General features: G+C 33.4%; 1 protein-coding gene across 8 annotated transcripts in view; it reads left to right on the plus strand.

Annotated features, from left to right (window-relative positions):
• Positions 1–18,267, plus strand: part of ERBB4 (erb-b2 receptor tyrosine kinase 4) — a 1,106,221-nt gene that overhangs the window by 726,982 nt on the left and 360,972 nt on the right. For all 8 annotated transcript variants that reach the window (XM_072813218.1, XM_072813222.1, XM_072813216.1 and 5 more), the window contains one exon: positions 10,461–10,595. In XM_072813218.1, coding sequence (XP_072669319.1) covers positions 10,461–10,595 — 135 coding nt within the window. The remainder of the gene's footprint in view (positions 1–10,460; positions 10,596–18,267) is intronic.

Below are 18,267 nucleotides of genomic sequence, written 5' to 3' on the forward strand. Positions count from 1 at the left end.
ACACAAACACTGTAAGCATAAATATGTAAAAAACAGTTTAAGATTTGATAAATGTAAAATGTATGTATGTATGTAGTATGCAGTAATGAATACTATTTTTGAAATGTAAACTAACTTGGGCAGCCCGGGTGGCTCAGCGGTTAGCGTCTGCCTTCAGCCCAGGGCGTGATCCTGGAGACCCAGCATTGAGTCCCCTGTCGGGCTCCCGGCATGGAGCCTGCTTCTCCCTCTGCCTGTGTCTCTGTTTCTTTCTCTCTCTGTGCCTCTCATAAGTAAATAAATAAAATCTTAAAAAAAAAAGAAATGTACACTAACTTAAAACTTTATTCAAACTAATGTAACTCCAAAGCTATTTCTCTATTTTGCCATAGTATTTATTGCTTCAGATTGTAAAGCCAATGCTTTATAAAATAGTGATACTCCTATTCAATCTTTTATTGCTAATTTTCTCCAGATTAAAACTCTATTTAAAAAAATCGACTTAACTTGGAACTAATTGTGGGTTTTTAAAGTATAATAGTACCAGATTCTGTGCATTCTTATTATATAACTTATTTACTTTCTTATTTTATTATTTTTAATATCACTATAACAAATAGACATTTTCTCAAGGACATTCAGACCCCCAAAACTATGTATTTGTTATTTTTAAGATTGTTATATAGCCTTTTAAAAATTGTGATGTTTGAAATAATATAATTATTTTAAAAGATTAAGTCATTCTTCTTTCTCTTGCTTTATCTTTTATTTGCAAGCCTTAGCTTGCCAGCAACAAACATATATAGTAATATTATTTATTATTACTGTCATCAGGACAAATCATACTTTTCTGAAATACTCTAAAGAAGTAGTGAGGAAATCACACATTGTGAGAAGAGTTATTAAAACTATACAAACTAATATTGTAGGTGAGATATTTGAAAGTGACCTTGCAGTATATCTCAGGCTTATTGTATTAAAGCCTATAAATAAAAGAGACAAATCATTTCTGGGTACTAATATGACTTTTCCCCTTATTGATAATGAAAATGTTGAACTCTACTGATTTGTTCTACTGAAGCTATTACATTTTCTGGAAACTTAGAGCAGTTGTTTAAGAGGATTGTTGTCTGTAATGAGGGCTCTCTAGTAGGTAGAGGAATAAAAATATCTGATCTTTATGTAAGGAGTGTTCTATTTTAATAATAAATTATTAATTTTTCATTCTTTCTCTTTATATGCCTTTAACCATGTTCATTTTATCAGAGAAATATTCATTTGTGCATTTTGCATCCATCGTTCAGAACTCATACTTTGCTCTTTGTTTATATAATCGTTGATAAATTTTAAATATATTTTCCAATATATTTTAAAGTATTATTTTCAAAACATTGAATCAGATTCCCCCACACAAAAAAAGTTAGGAGGGTAACATCAGGTACATTAATTTACTGAGGCGTTTACTAATAACCTCAAATAGAGATCAAATTTTCCACAGTGTTTTGTGTTTCACACATTGGAAGACCCTTCCTCAAGTAAACAATATGCCTCTTGCCTATGAAAACCATATTTAAAAATAATATTTAAGAGACTAAACATTATTAATCATTGGGGAAGTACAAATTACAGTGATACAGTATCATACCAATGAGAATATCTGCCATAAAATAAGAAAAAAAAAAAGGAATAAGGGTTGACAAGGCTGAGAAGCAAGTAGATTGCTCACATACTGCTGATGGGAATATAAATTGGTAAAAAGCACTTTGAAAAACGAATCATCACTATGGTCCAGCAATTTCATTTCTAGGTATGTATGCAATATAAATGTGTACATATACTTACCAAAAGTCATAGTCTAGGATGTTAATATGAGCATTATTTGTAATAGCCCGAATGTGGAAGGTACTCAAATGCCCATTAGTGTAGCATGGACAAATAAAATATTCAATACCATACAGCAATGAAGATGAACAATGTGGATGAATTTTATAAACATAGTGTCAAGCAAAAGGGAGCCAGAAAAGAAAGAATGTGTATGATATCATTCCATTTATTTAAAATACAAAAATAGCTAAAAGTGATTTTGTTCAAACTCAGGATAAAGGTTCCTTGAGGGAGTGATGTGAAGAAGAAAGCTTAAGTAAAGCTTCTGTGATGACGGGATGTTCTATTTCTTGATCTGGGTACTGGCTACCTAAGTGTGTTCAGTTTGTAAAACTGCATTGCATATGATATATATATATATATTATGCTTCAGTGAAAAAGCTAAAAAAAACTGTATTTGTTGAAGTCACAAGATTTATGTTTTGTAAGTATCCAGAAGATTAAAGAGGTTTCTTTTGAATTAGTATGGTTGTCTACCAATATCCATTACCACTGACTAGCTTTTCAGTAGCATATGAAGTTGAGCTAATCATGTGACCACCCATGAATACCAACAACTAGGCACAAGGAAAGTAGCAAATCAGTCTTTGTTTATTGGCTGTTTGCACGGACCTTTGTTAAGAGACAACATACTTTCCTTCGTCATTTGCACGGAAGTTACCAGGTAGAAATTCCTCTTGCTTTAAAGATGGTGCAGCAACAAGATGAAATGAAGTCTGGGCCCCTGATGACTGTGGATTTTCCATAATAGCTTTGAATCACCAAGCCAGACTTCTATAATTAATTAATTAATTAATTAATTAATTAATTGATAATTTCTATCTTCTTTAGAATATTATCTAATCTAATACTAAGTAATGCAAAGTTTATATATGAATACGTAGAAAATAGCATAAATCTTGTTTATACCAATGAGTAAACAACTCTTTAAGTAATTACTAAGTATAAAGTGTAGTATAATCGACAACTGTGTGACCAATACTGTGAGTACAATATTTCTATTAGAGAGTTGAGCAAACTGAGCTTCATAAAGGTCTACAAGGTCACACAGCTTACAAGCAGAAAACTAGATTTTGAACTTAGTTTTACCCAGTTACCTAGGTTCAGCACTATTGCCTTTGCACTCAAAGCCTCAAGAGTGGTAGATCAATCCATCATCTATCTACCCACTCATATAGTACCATATGCTACTATAACATATGTCTATCTTATTTAACCAGCTTCTTATATAGTATATGTATCTATCTTCCTATAGTATAGAATTTATTATGACTTTAGTGTGCAAGATGAATTTGTGGGGAGGGTGAGCTAAAAGCTAAAAGTTGAATCTGGTATGAGATGACGGAACCTGAATTAAGGGATAGCAGTGGGTGTAAAAAGAATGGAATAAATTAAGAGACATGGTGAGAAATTTTATTTAGGATATCAGACTGATTATATATAGAAGTGAATGAATTAATAGTAAATCTCAAGTTTGGAGTCTACTTGACTTTATAGCATGTTATTCTGCTGTTAACTGAAATAAGGAAACACGGAGTAAAAGTTTGGGAGAAATTAATAGGGGTAAGTATTAAACATATTGACAAGTATACAGAATTCTGCAATGAGGATAGAGAACAATTTGAAAAGAAAACTCAGTATTCATAATTCAAAGACAGTTACAAGACAAAATCTATTTTTAAAATCTTCCAGAGAATATCAATGAGTTTAAATGGATTACTACTTCCCTAATAGAGAGGAAGAATTAATATATCAAGATTGCACTAATTTTATTCAATATTTTATGTGATTTATAATGTGAATATTAGTACCTGAGGAGGAAATATGATTTACATACCCTATCAGTTCAGCAACTAATAACTTTCTTACAGATGTCAGTCATGTACTCATGATGTTGTTATTGTCATTATAATTATCAAAAACATTTGAATTTCTACTAGGTACTTGACATTTTTTTGACACTCGGGTCACAGAAAGATGTATGTTGTGGCTCTTATCTTCTAGAGACCTATAATAGGGGAGATAAGTACACAAAAGGATAAAGAAGGTAGGGTAGTATTTGCTCTGTCAGGTGTGTAGTTCAGACAATCACCCTTATGGGAGTTAGAGGCAGTTAACCTCTAAAAACTAGATGGTCATAGTAGACTTCTCAGAGTTAAGACTCAAGATGAAACATAATGAAAGCTAAGAACTGTACACTGGAACATTGTGGAATGCATTACTGAGCTCTATTCAATTGAAATCAAGATATTTTTGCTACTATTTTCTATTTTAAGCTGATTTCCAGCCAGTGAATCTAATCATTTCTTCTTGAAATTGCCTACTTGGATCAAAAAACTGCCCACTGTTACTTCATAGCATTCATTCAGTATCTACATCCATGAGCTTTTGACTCTAATCATTGAGCTGAAATACAGAAGGTTACATCACTCATTTACATTATCACCCTCTCCTCACTCCCAATACAAATGTGACATTTCAATTTTGCACACTTCAACTCTCCTTAAATCATCTGTATAAAAACTTCAAAGCTTGATTGATGATGAATGAGCCATTGTCTCCTCAAGCACCCGGTTCTCATTAGCCTTTAGAGTCGCAGCTTATTAATAATGAACCTTGAGGGCTGACCCAGTGGGGTAGCAGCAATTCATTGTGCTCCCGGCTGAAAGGTCTGGGTTTGGGAAAGATATAGGAATCTCTGGACCAAGTCCATTCCAGGAATGATGTATTAAGTATCACAGGTAGATGATGTGAGCTATATTACTTTTGTATCATTATCTGCCAACAGACTTCTGTGGCTTAAGGTGATGACAGTAAGAAAGATGTATTGCTTTATGTCTGGAAAATCCAGTGACTGCATGCTGTAGCTTCATCTTGAAAATGGGCTTTAGCTACCTTGGATTCTAACTTCTTGATTGTGACCTTTGGCTTGGATAGGCAATATTAGTCTGATATCTGGATTATTCAGACATTACTACAGTAGTTAGACTGTAGTAATCTTTATTTAGTTATATGATTAACTAATCTTTATTTAGTTATATTATTATTTTAACTCTAAGGTTGACCTGTAGATGTGCCCAATGCAAAACAACACATTTAGATATATTAAGCAGGGATTGAGGTTAAATATTTCATTCTTGTTTATTTTCTTATATTATCTTTGGTAGCTTTGTGAGTAGGATGTTTACTGTTTGTTTACTCTTGATACCAATTATATAGACCATAGTGGAATATGGCTAACTGCATTTAAAATTATAATCTTTATTTTGTAAAAAAAATAAAAAATAAAAAAGGAAAGAAAGACATTCAATCTGATTTATGAAATAGTTACAAATTGTATATGGGGTCAAAGCAATTTTGTCAACTTACTTAAACAATGTAAGGAGGTCATATTAAGCTGTATTTTCAGCAGGGATGCTATATCTCAATTAGGCTATTTCATTCCAGGTAAGCCATGATTCAGTATTTTATCACATTTTCTTTTGAGAGAATGTATTTGCAAAATGTCAATGATTCTCTTAATGGTCACTCATCCCCCAATTCACTATAATAACTAGCATTTGAAAAGAAATGAAGACTGCAAAAGAACTTATTTAAATAACACAAACATTTCCTTCTTCATTAGACTGATGCAAATGGGAAATCAAGAGAAGAAATGGTCAAATGGACAATTTTTGTGGATTGGAAGGCTAAGACACAAGTACTTTATGTCCTCTTTAAAATGCCATATTGGCACTTTATACCTTTCTAGAAAATAATTTAAGGAGTAATATGAGGTAGATTTACAATTCAATATAAAAACATGCTCTTAAACCTTGTGTGACATATGCTAAATAATTTGCATGAGGAAGTTTGATGTTTGTCCAGGATAGCTCAAAATCATCATTATTTACTTGATATGTAATAATTGAATTTGATGTACAAGATAGGTTGAGGGATACCAATGAAAATGTCTAAATGTGACTTATAAATACCCAACACACTGCTTGCAGTAATTTTGTACACTATCAATTATAAGCATTCTATGTAATAAAAGCTATTTATCTTTCAGCTTATAAAAACTCTACCTCAAAATTAATTTTTAAAGTTTTTCCTATACTCAAGATATATGTATTTATTGATCTACTCAAATATGTTTTTCTATAATCAAGCTATTATATTTGACTTCATGTGCAAATATTTATTATGTATCTGGCTTCTGCCTTACATAACTGGTGATATAGTTTTAACTAAAACAAAAATGACCTCTGACATAGTTCAATGTACAGCCAGTTCAGATAACCTGTAAAGTGTTTAAGGAAAAAGATAACTTTCATTTTTACTTTGATTTGGTCAGAATATAATTTAAAATTAAGAGCTATAACAGAAGTTAATTGATCAATGTTCGTGGCAAATTCCATGTTACTTTTGTGTTTTAAGTTTGATTTAACAAATATTTGTTGATTGCTTCAAGTTTGATAGATACAGAACTGAAAAATATTCCTTGCCTTCATAGAGTTTAATCTAATATTTCAGTTATAAATTGTGCTGTGTATGTTAAATTCAACATATGGGAGAGTAGTGTGGATTACAATTTACTTACTCTACATACAAAAAGATTCATAATTTTTTACTTGACTTGCATGCATTAGTCTAGTAGAAAGTGTTTGATACACAAATCTGTTTAAGTGTTTGGAGACTTTTTAAATAATTAAATACTTTTTTTCATAGAATATCATACTTCATATGTCTTACTATATTTAAATGTGACATTTATTAAAAAGATGTAGTTCTGTTTTATGAACTTACTGGAAATATTTTTATATAATATAAAATTCATAGTATTTTTTCTTTATTTTAGATTTTATTTATTTATTCATGAGATACATACACACAGAGAGAGAGAGTCAGAGACACAGGCAGAGGAGTAGCAGGCTCTGGGCAGGGAGCCCAATGTGGGACTCGATCCCAGGACTCCACGCTCTGGGCCAAAGGCAGGCACCAAACAGCTGAGCCACCCAGGGTTCCCCATAGCAGTTTTTTTTTTTTTTCTACCAATTATTACAATAACCAAGACTCTATTTGTGTTTCTCTTAATTTTCTCTGATATATTTCCTACAGTGGAAGTGAAATATAATGGACGGGGACTACCCTAAGATCATTTACTTATTATATAAGTCTTTTCAGTCTTTTCACTTTTCCAGGCTTTGTGCATCTTTATTCGAATGTCATTTACATTTGTGTTCATTTTCTATATTACTTAGAATTAGAAATCATTTTTTTGTTATGGTTTGAAAATTTAATTATTAATCACTTTATTTCATTCTCATGGAAGGGAAGCTCTGTTGGTGTAACACAGATGGTACCCTCCAATAAGTCTTTAATAGAATTTGTGACAACACTGCTGTTCTTGGTTGTTGACAAAGATAGATCTAAAGTATGACTAGACATTTTCCTGGTATCTTCTTGGATAAATATCTTACCAAACATTTCTCTTTTTCTAATCCTTGTTCTTCTTTCTTTTTTTATTTATTTTTTTCTTGTTCTTCTTTCTAAACTAAAAATGCAGCTACTACTTTATAGTCAAAAACATTAGAGATCCCTTTTGTCCAGTAAATAATCTGTGTCTGTAACAACTTTCTTACAGGTTGGCATATTTCCCTAGACTTTTCTTAGTTCAGAAATAAATCTAAATATTTCAACACAAAAGCATATTAAATTAATGTTTAGTTATTTGTATAGGGGCATCTGGGTGGCTCAGGTAGGCATCCAACTCTTGGTTTCTATTTAGATCATGATCTTAGGATCCTGAGATTAAGTCCCACGTTGCTCTGCACTGGGCATGGAGCCTGTTTAGAATTTTCTCTCTCTCTCCCTCTGCCTCTCTCTGCCTCCCTAACCACCCCCCACCCCCTGCTGTGCACTCTCTCTCAAAAAAAAAATTTGCATAAAGTTATGAAATCAATATGAACTATACTAATGAATAAATACAATATTAACATTCCCTGAACTATATTTAAGTAACCAAACTGATCAAAAGAAAATTTAAGATAAAGTATACATTAAAACTCTCCTATAAATGTCAATAAAATGCATTTTCTGATTGTAGTGTTTTGACATTCACCAACACAATACAGCCTAAGCCAAACATAAGGGAAAAGACTATTTTCAGGAAAAATACACACATGCATAAATAGAAAGAATGTGCTTTATAAATCCATCATTAAGTTTATAAATCTTCCTGACCAGAATTGCTAGCAGATGCTGGGTTTTGAATTTAGGGTGTTATCCAAACTGATCATGATTGTAGTCTTAGTTTGAAATTTTAACATTTAAGATTATATTTGAATTATTACTGTCTCTTTTCTAAATCCTTTTCCAAGTATAAACCAAGCTCTTGAACAGAATATTTCTGAGAAACAAATGTCAACATTGGTAGTAGATTAATATTGTTGAAGGGATTTGATGAGATTATTATTCAGTATAATATAATCTGATTCCATTTGAATATTTTTAGATAGGAAGTGGAGATGGATACTGTGTTCTTTCAACATGAACTATTTGAATTATTATGTGAATCCTGAAAAATACACTCTTTCTACAATATTTGAGCTGTTATATTTTCCCTTAACATTTTTTTTTAAAGTAGAGCTTTTCCAAATGTAGACTGAAAAATAACCTTCATTTCCTGGATAGCAGTCAAAATCTCCTTTCTTGCCACCTAATGAAGAATTATTCCTAGAGCAGAAGAGCATCACCTAATGTCTCATGAGAAAGCTATTAGTATCAGATCGTCACATTTCATAGATAGAAACTTTGATGCCAAACATTAATGTAGAAATCCATTTTCACAATCTTTCTTACGTCTTATACCTCCCTTCTGCTTTGATGAAGATTGCATGGTTAGGTCATGAAAAATAATGAACTAGGTTTTAGAAATAGAAAGATGATCTAATTCTTTTTTGTTTCTTTTTTTTTTTTTTTTCTCCCTGAGAAAATGTAACCAATAGTCTGTGAAAGGATTGATGGTGAGAACAGGAGTGATTTTAAATGTGCTCTGCGATGTTAAAATTTATCTGATGTATTTTATACATACAATGCAATAAGGCATTTGAGATGTGCCCACCTATGTCACTTCCACGAATACTCCTCTTATGGTCCCTTTCATTCTTTTATCTCCCTCCTTGGTTTAAAGTGATTCTTAAAAGTTGAGCTTGAGACACTACACAAGAAAGAGATATTTTTTTCAAGGCCACCATGGGAAATAGAATAGTTGCCTTCCCATTATTCATGTTCTTCCTCTTCCTCACTAACAATCCTGCTTGTTTAGGTTTTGTCCAAATAGCAGTATGTCCACTTAGCTTCTCTTGTAGTAGGAATGCTCGTGGGATATCATTTTGGCCAATAAAATGCAGAAATAATTCTTGGGGAGAACATCTCTTCCCAAATAGAAAGTCAGAGTCTCAGTAGGAGGATGTCTCTTGCTTGCTCTTCTGTTTTCATCTTTCCTTGAATTCAGACAGATGCTTTTAGATATATCAACTTCCTTGTGCCTGAAATGAATAAAATCAACGCAAAACAGATGTGGGTACTGTGGACACCACTACCTCCTGTGGGTTTCTTATATGAGAAAAATCATCCCCTATCTATATAAATTATTGTTAACTATTTTTTGTTACTTGTAACAATGTTTTATGGACTGAAATATAATTTCTCTTGTTTTTGCATTGGATAGAAGGGAAAATGTGGTAGTTATTAAGCAGGAAGATACTATGTGTATTTCTAACCAATTTCTGCAAGTAGAAAGAATAGTATTTTCAAAACCAGTATTTTCAGAGGGAATATCTACTTTTTTTTTTTTTTTTCTGGATAATTTAAAGCAATCTGAAAGAATTTACATGTAAGATTAGCCATTGTTCAGGGGAAACAAGTTAGCTGATCAAGGTCAATGTGGAATAAAGAATCAAGTAAAAAATGGCTTTGGTGCATTTTATCCCATGGTCCTGCCACTGTTCCATTGAACCATAAGGTTTTTATTATGTCTTGCTTAGTGTTGTTCTTAAAGAATCATTGACAATTCTATTGACTCCATTTGAGTGGATCAAAGAACATTTTTTTTGTAATTGAAACATTAATTTTAGCTTTCATTTTGTTTTAATTCCTATTGACTTCAGTCAATGTTACGTTGACAAAGAATTTTTCTTAAGAGAGATAAACAAATTAAATGTACCAATAAAAGGAAATTGGTTAAATAAATATCATGTAATTTATACTCTGGCATAGCATAGTCTCATTAGAAATAATGTAGAATAATATTAATTACAATTAAATAGACACATCTATACCAAAATGTGAAGAGTGTTTTTCTGAGTATTTATATTATGTATTATATTATGTATTATATTATGAATGGTTGTTTTCCTTTGTATTTTTCAATCTTTTCCAATTTCTGCAATCAATTTATATGACTCAGTAACTGATATTTTAAAAAATGTCGTGGCTATTAACAATGTAACTCCAATGTAACAATGAAAATAGTTTAGGAATAAATCATTTTTACTGACTACCTTTTCATCAACAAAAAAAATGACAAGAAATCTCTGTTTGTTTTAATACAGAAATCCTTAATGGTGGAGTATATGTAGACCAGAACAAATTTCTCTGTTACACAGACACAATTCATTGGCAAGATATTGTTCGGAATCCATGGCCTTCCAACTTGACTCTGGTATCAACAAATGGTAGCTCAGGATGTGAGTAACATTATCTTTTTTAATGTCTCAAAATGTTCTTCTACTTCTTGTGAATACAAACAGCTTAAGTTTATCATTGTATTAATAATATTTTGAATTTTGATGCATCCATTGAAATATTTTGGTTATATATAACAATAATCTTTTACTTCTGATTAACTCTCTTTTGGAAATGATAGCTTTCCTTTTATAAGTTCTCATTTTCTTAACTGATTTCTTTTGCTAAATATTAAATATTTTACTATTTTTCTAATGTCTAAGCATTACAATATCTGAATGTTTAAACATGTGCCCATTGTCCATAAACTTAAAGCTGGTATCTAACTACTGCTTCAATTCTCTGTGACCCATGTACCACTGAGAAAAATGTGATAGGACAAAAATAAACCATCTTATTCCCTATAATATTTTAAATTAAAACAAACAAACAAACTGGTTAACCTTTTAAAATTCCTAAGCCTCCATTTGCCCCTGAAGCCTTCATGGTAATACTTTATACCATTCCAAACACTATACATAGAGAATTACAGATTTCATAGGAGAGATATGTTACATTCTGGCTCTAGTCATTAGCCTAATAAACTACCAATTTCCCATTCTTAAAGTGTATTGTTTCGATCACAGAGGATTTATCAGGTTCAGTGTTTAATATGATTAAATGATAAGCAAGTAATATTTGAACTATATCATTAAAATCTTAGAAAATTATTCTGCCTGGAATCTGTTTCATTTTCATAAAGCAGGCTATGTGGTCCTCACATTTATAACTACTGCCATTTGTATGAGAACAGAATCCTTATCAAATATTAACCTGGGTTTTATATTTCTCGTCTATTATTATGTATTTCCCGCCTGAAATCATAACTATCTTCACACAGTTCAATAATTATTTGCAATAGTACTGATTGTGTTATGACACTTTTGTAGAAATCAAACTCCAAGGGACAATTATTAAATTTCATGATGGTCCTAATAATATAATGGGGAAATATGAATATGTTTGATCCAAACTGACAGCTGTGTTTTTAATAAATGGCTAAATTTTTTTAAAGTAGAGTAACATAATTTTCTTGTCACCTTTGAGCAGAAATTTGTATGAGATTTCGTCTTTATAGCGTTCAAGTTGCCTACCTTGTAAAATTACATCTTAATAAAAAATCGAATCTGTTCACACTAACAAGACAGATGATGTGCTTCAGAAATGGCTCCCATTTTCAGTCTGCCCATATTATGGTACATTTTATATTTGGATGGGGGGAGGCAAAGCATAATGATTGCATAAGAGGAAAGGCCTACTGACTTAGCTTATTAGAGCAACCAGCCTATAATGCATGAATGAGACCAGGCAAGAATGAAGCCCAAAACAGAAGCCAAAGGGAAGCCTTACAGGATGTGGAACAGGAAAAGTCTGGGGGGGCGGTCACTGAACTTTCACAGATGGCATCTGTTTGTGCTATTTGTGGACAATTTGGGATGGTTTTGCCTATAATTAGGCAACTATAGCCACATTTGTTTTGCATGCAAATAATTGCAGGTGCACAAATTATAAATGCAGAGTAGAGGCATAACAAATGCCTTTACAAATTAACCACCAATTGCTTATTGAAGTTTTATTCTTTACATACTAGTTCTTTTTCCTGACACATTAAATATACTGTATGACACTATAGCTAAAAATAATGAATTGGCTGGTCTTTGAATATTGGTTTCCCCCTGATTGAATTTTTTCTTCAACTTCTCCCCATGGGTGAAGACAGGTGTTTTCATGGTTTTAAGTGGGCTCCATATCTAGCATGAAGCCTGACACAGGGCCCGAACTCATGACCCTGAGATCAGTACCTGAGCTGAGATCAAGAGTTAGACCCTTAATCAACTAAGCCACCCAGACACCCCTCCTTTCATGTTTTTTTTTTTTTTAAGATTTTATTTACTTATTCAAGAAAGACACAGAGAGAGAGGCAGAGACACAAGCAGAGGGAGAAGCAGGCTCCTTGCAGGGAGCCCGATGTGGGACTCGATCCTGGGTCTCCAGGATCATACCCTGGTCCAAAGGCAGACACTTAACTGCTGAGCCACCCAGGCATCCCTCCTTTCATGGTTTTAAATGCAACTTCTACACTGAAGACTCCCAGAACTATATATCACCAGTCACCCAAATTGAAAATCTGGTGGTCATCATATACTTCACCTTCTCCTTGGTTCATGGCATTTATTTAATCATTAAATCATACTGAATTTGCCTTTTTCTTGATTTTACATATTTCTTATTGCCATAGCTCTAGTTCAAGGCTCCATCCATTGTCTGAGTTACTCAAAACAATCTCTGAATTCTTAATTTTTGAGGCCACACTGTTCAGTCTGATGAAACCAAGAGCTTCCTTCTTATAATATTTTTTAAATGAATAAAAGGAAAAAAATAAATGTTTTATCATAAATGTATAAAAATCAATAAATTAATAAAGTAAATTGTAAAGGATCACAAGGAAAATAAATTATACTGAAATACACTTATTAGTATATTTAAAAATAATTATGCTATATGGTCATATGCTTCTTTATTAATGTGTTAAATTAAAAAATCTAATCATAGGATTAATAGATAATGTAGTTTTGTAGCAGTGATACACCTAAATATTATTTTTTTAAAAGATTTTTTGTTTATTTATTTTCGGGAGTAGCAGGGAGAGAGCATGAAATAGGAGGAGGTAGAGAGGGAGAAACAGACTCTCCACTGAGCAGGGAGCCCAATGTGGGACTTAATGCCAGGATCCTGGGATCATAACGTAAGCTGAAGGCAGATGGTTAGCCAATGGAGCCACCCAGGTGCCCCCTAAATATTATTTTAAAAAGGACAGTCATTGAGGTGCCTGGGTGGCTCAGTGGATGAACATCTGCCTTTGGCTCAGGCCGTGATCCTGGAGTCCCAGGATCAAGTCCCACATTGGGCTCCCTGCATGGAGCATGCTTCTCCCTCTGCCTATGTCTCTGCCTCTCTGTGTGTGTGTTATTTCATGAATAAATAAGTAAAATCTTTTTTAACAATTTAAAAAATAAAATAAAATAAGATAAAAAGGACAATCACTTTAATAAATGGTATGGGGAAAATTGGATTTTCACATGTACAAGGTTGAACTTAGGCTTTAACCTTACACTAAATGTAAGAAATTAACTCATAATAGATTAAAGACCTAAACACAAAACCATAAACTATAAAACTCCTAGAAGAAAACATGGAGGAAAAGCTTCATGACATTGGATTTGGCAGTAATTCTTAGAGCTGCCCCCAAAAGCAAAGACAACAAAAGCAAAAATAGAAAAACAAGGCTACCTCAAACTTAAAAACTTCGGTGCATCAAAGGACATGATCAGCAAGCAAAGTGAAAAGGCAACTTACAGAATGGGAGAAAAATTTACAAATCATATATCTCAGAAGGGGTTAATATTTAGACTATATAAAGAATTTTTACAACTCAGCAACAAAAAACTTGATTCAGAAGTGGAGTTGGATTTCAAATGGCATTTCTCGAAAGATGATATACAAATGGCCAACAACCATATGAAGACACTCAACATTGCTTTGATTTGAAATCCAAATCCAAGCCATGAGATATCACCTTACAACCATTAGAATGACTGTTATCAAAATAATAGAGAATGACAAGTGTTGTTGAAGATATGAAGAATTTGAAACCTCTGTGCACTGTTGGTGGGATTTTAAAGTTGTAAAATAGCTATGGAAAATAGTACAGTGGTTCCTCAAAAGTTAATAATAGAACTACCATATAATCCACAACTCCACTTCGTGTCATGTATCCAAAAGAACTGAAAGCAGAATCACAAAGCATTATTTGCACACCTATGTTTATAATAAGTAGCATTATTTATAATAACCAAGAAGGGGAAGCATCCCAAATGTCCATTGATGAAGGAATGCATGAACAAAAATGTAGTGTGTGTGTGTGTGTGTGTGTGTGTGTGTGTGTATACGTTATTCAGCCTTAAAAAAGGAAGGAAATTACGACATATGTACAGCATGGATGAACTTTGGTGACATTTTACTAAGCAAAGTAATACAGTCACAAAAAGACTGTATGTCTAACTTATATGAGGTATCTAGAGCATTTAGGTATCTAGAGTGACCAAATTCATAGAATCTGAAAGAAGAATGGTAGTTACCAGGGGCTGGGAGTGTTGGGAAATGAGGAATTTCTGTTTAATGAGTATAGAGTTTCAGTTTTGCAAGATGAAAAAGTTTTGTAGATCTATTCCATAACAATGTAAAAATACTTAACACTACTGAGCTATACACTTAAAAATGGTTAGGACAGGGGATGCCTGGGTGGCTCAGTTAGTTAAACATCTAACTTTTGCTTTCAGCTCAGTTCGGGATCTCATGGATCCTGCGATTGAGCCTCGAGTGGGGCTCCCTGCTCAGTGGGGACTCTGCTTGAAGATTCTCTCCCTCTGCTCCTCTCCCCACTCATACACACACTCTATCTCTCCCTAAAACAAATAAGTAAATGCGTCTTTATTTTTTTTTTAAGTAAATGCGTCTTTAAAAAAAAGGTTATGACAGTAGATTTTATGTTGTGCATTTTTACTGCAAAAAGGAAGGAAGAAAGGAAGGAAGGAGGGAACGAAGGGAAGGAGAGGGAGAGGGAAAGAGGAAGGGGAAGGGAGGAGACAGGACGGGAGGAAAGAAAGAGAAAGAAAGAGAGAAATCTGTAAAAACCAGAATGCAGTATGAATACATCTATAGTTTCTATTCATCAGTGTGGCCGGTACCACTTCTATTCATAATTGTTGAAAATCATATATTTAAGAAGAGGTTAATGTGGATAATAATGTAACAATTCCTCATTCAAGGACCTCCTGAATTATATCCATAATCCCTTTAGGGGCCCCTGGCCTTCTGGTTAAGAGCCCCCTGTTTAACTACTCTTCTTGCCTCCAATCCAGCTGACAAAGTGCCACCAAGAGCCCTATTTAATGGATATCCAGCTATGACCCTGTCTAAAAACCATGTCATGATGCCTGACTGATGTAGGGTCAGTTCTTAACAAAACCAAAGTCCTAGAGTTCTTAGAAGATTCCTGCTTATTTCTTTCCTTAAATGGAATGAGTTCTTAAAATTGATTTGTCTGTACTGCCTTTCCTTTTCTGTTAGACTAAATTTTGTTACACTTTAAGACACCCATCAATTGTTATCTCTTCTAAGAAGTGTTCTCTTCCGTAGGCTGGATTAGGTAACTTCTCCCCACCCCCATAACTCCATAAGCCTAGTGCTGAAACCTGTCATTCTGTCTCACTATAAAATGAAAGTCCTTGAAGAACAAGGCCCAGGTCATGATTTTGTCCTGTTTTAGTACATAATTGATGGATAAAAGTTTTATACTGAATAGACAAATAGATAAAATAGATCAGTTCACAAATAAGAAAGTCAGATGAATCTAAGTAATATTTTCTTCTATTCATCATTTATATATAAAAGTTATAATCCATAGACAGGTAGCTTATTCATTTTAAGGTTTTTCAGGTAAAAACTGACAACCTACATCTGTGTGCTTAATCTGATTTATAACTATATATATAAGTTATACTATTTCTGTTATATTTAAGTTCCCATATATATTTTATTATAAATATATATGTCTGCTTTTCCTTTAGTGTAAAGAGACTAATTTGTGTGGTACTTATAAATCTATAATCATAGAATTTTGACAAATAATCTTAGAGTATTTGATTCTTAAGTGATATTTTGCGAAGTATTTCTTAAAGTAGTCCTTGGTTTTTTGTATAATACTACTTCTTAATACAAAAAAAAGCAAAATCTTTTTAAGAGCAACCTGGATTTTTATTGATATGACCTTGGACTATAATTGGAATAATGAAGAAAAGGCTTGATGTGTCTAGAAAAGAAAGTTTTAAATGATACCACTCTTTTAAAAATATATGATTTAAGGATAACTATAATCAAATTGTATTTTCCAAAATACTTGAGTTATCTGGATCTGAACTTTAGCAAGATGAGGGAGAGATGAGTGTTCTTTTTATCATACAAATCCCTAGCAAGATTTACCTAACATTCTTGGATAGGTTTATTAATAGTGCTCATTCAATAAACTACCATTCAGAGTGAAAAAAATCATATAGTAAATGATGTTTTACTTACTTGGAATACTTCTAATAACTGCCATCAACCACAAGGATGTCAAAACGATGGAACTTAGTTGTCTTTGAAAAATTAAGCAAATAGGAATATACCAGAACATGAATATAGAATAATAGACAATAATATTCACCAAGAAGAAGATTGTGTATTTAAGAGAATGTCACTAAACTGGCTAGTTTGAAAACTCGCAAAGCCTCTTATTAGCTATTTGGCCTTGGACAAGTCACTTAAGCTGGCAGCACCTCCATTTCTGCATCTGAAAAAGGAGAGTCTAGAGCAGAGCTGAGCTGAGCTCTTGGGTTTCAAGGTTTTAAGTCAAAGAACCCATCAGAAGGTACCAGTCAAGCTTTCAATCACCTATCCTGATAGTAGAAGCAAGAGGCCAAACGGGAGAAAGCACCAACTGCTCCACTGTCCGTTTATTCTCCAAAGGCAGCTCCAGGAGAGGGTCAGGTGGATCAGATTGATCAGCACATCCATGGGAAATTGCCTCACTGCTGAGGGAGCCCCAGATACAGGCCTCTGAAATTTTCTCCTCTGTTGGAGCCAGAGAGCAGGTTGAAAGGAGAGAAAGAAGGGCCAGAGTTCTGAGTACTGAGTCAGAGTAGAGAAAGAAGTGTTCCCTCCCCTCCCTGCGCTTTCCAGCAAAGCCACCTGAGGAGGGCCTCTCTCAAAGGCATTGGATGGACAGAGGAAAGTGATCTAGGAAAATTGCTATGCCTAAGCCCATGGCTTATTAGAGAGCCCTGAGTTTTCCTGGACTTAGTGACCACAATGCATTGGCTGCTCACCAAGCTTTCTGTTGTGAGACCTGCCAGGGTAAAATAAAGCCTTTTGAGTTGCCTGTGGTCAAGCTTGAAAGATCACACATAGATTTTTGGGCCAGGAGCTAATATTACCAACTTCATAGAGCTATTATGAGGAATAAATAAGTTCACATGTGTCAAAATCTGGGTGATTTCTTATGGTAAAGGAATAAAGTGACTTCTAATTTTGATTTGTTTCTCCATATGCATTAACCATATGTGGACAGAAATAATTTTGTGGTATGTGTATTATATATTAATTAGTCAACACTTTATTTTGTTTCCATTTCACATATAGTACTTTGATAGTACTTTGTAGTACTTTGTAGCTTGAGCCCACTGAGGCATCACAGGATCAAACCTCAGACGCCCCAGATCCTGTGGTCCTTTCTTCAGCTTATGCCAGATGCACCCCTCACGCTCAGTGGCTTTCTAAAACCAAATACAGGTTTCCCCCACCATTCAAAAAGTAGAAAGTTCCTAATGAAATCTTTCAAAGCAAAATGGCCTAAAGCAAAGAGTGTCCCCAGCTTTTCAAAAGTTTGTAGTCTGTGCGTTTCCGTTTATGAAAGACCATTAGTACAGTAACAGCATGTGTGTGTGTGTGTGTGTGTGTGTGTGTGTGTGAAAGTAAAAGTCCTTTTCCATTTCTTTTGGATAACAAACAGGTACTAATGTAGGTTTTCACAAAGTG

The sequence above is a fragment of the Canis lupus genome, chromosome 36, assembly GCF_048164855.1.
Source record: "Canis lupus baileyi chromosome 36, mCanLup2.hap1, whole genome shotgun sequence".
Classification (NCBI taxonomy): Eukaryota; Metazoa; Chordata; class Mammalia; order Carnivora; family Canidae; genus Canis; species Canis lupus.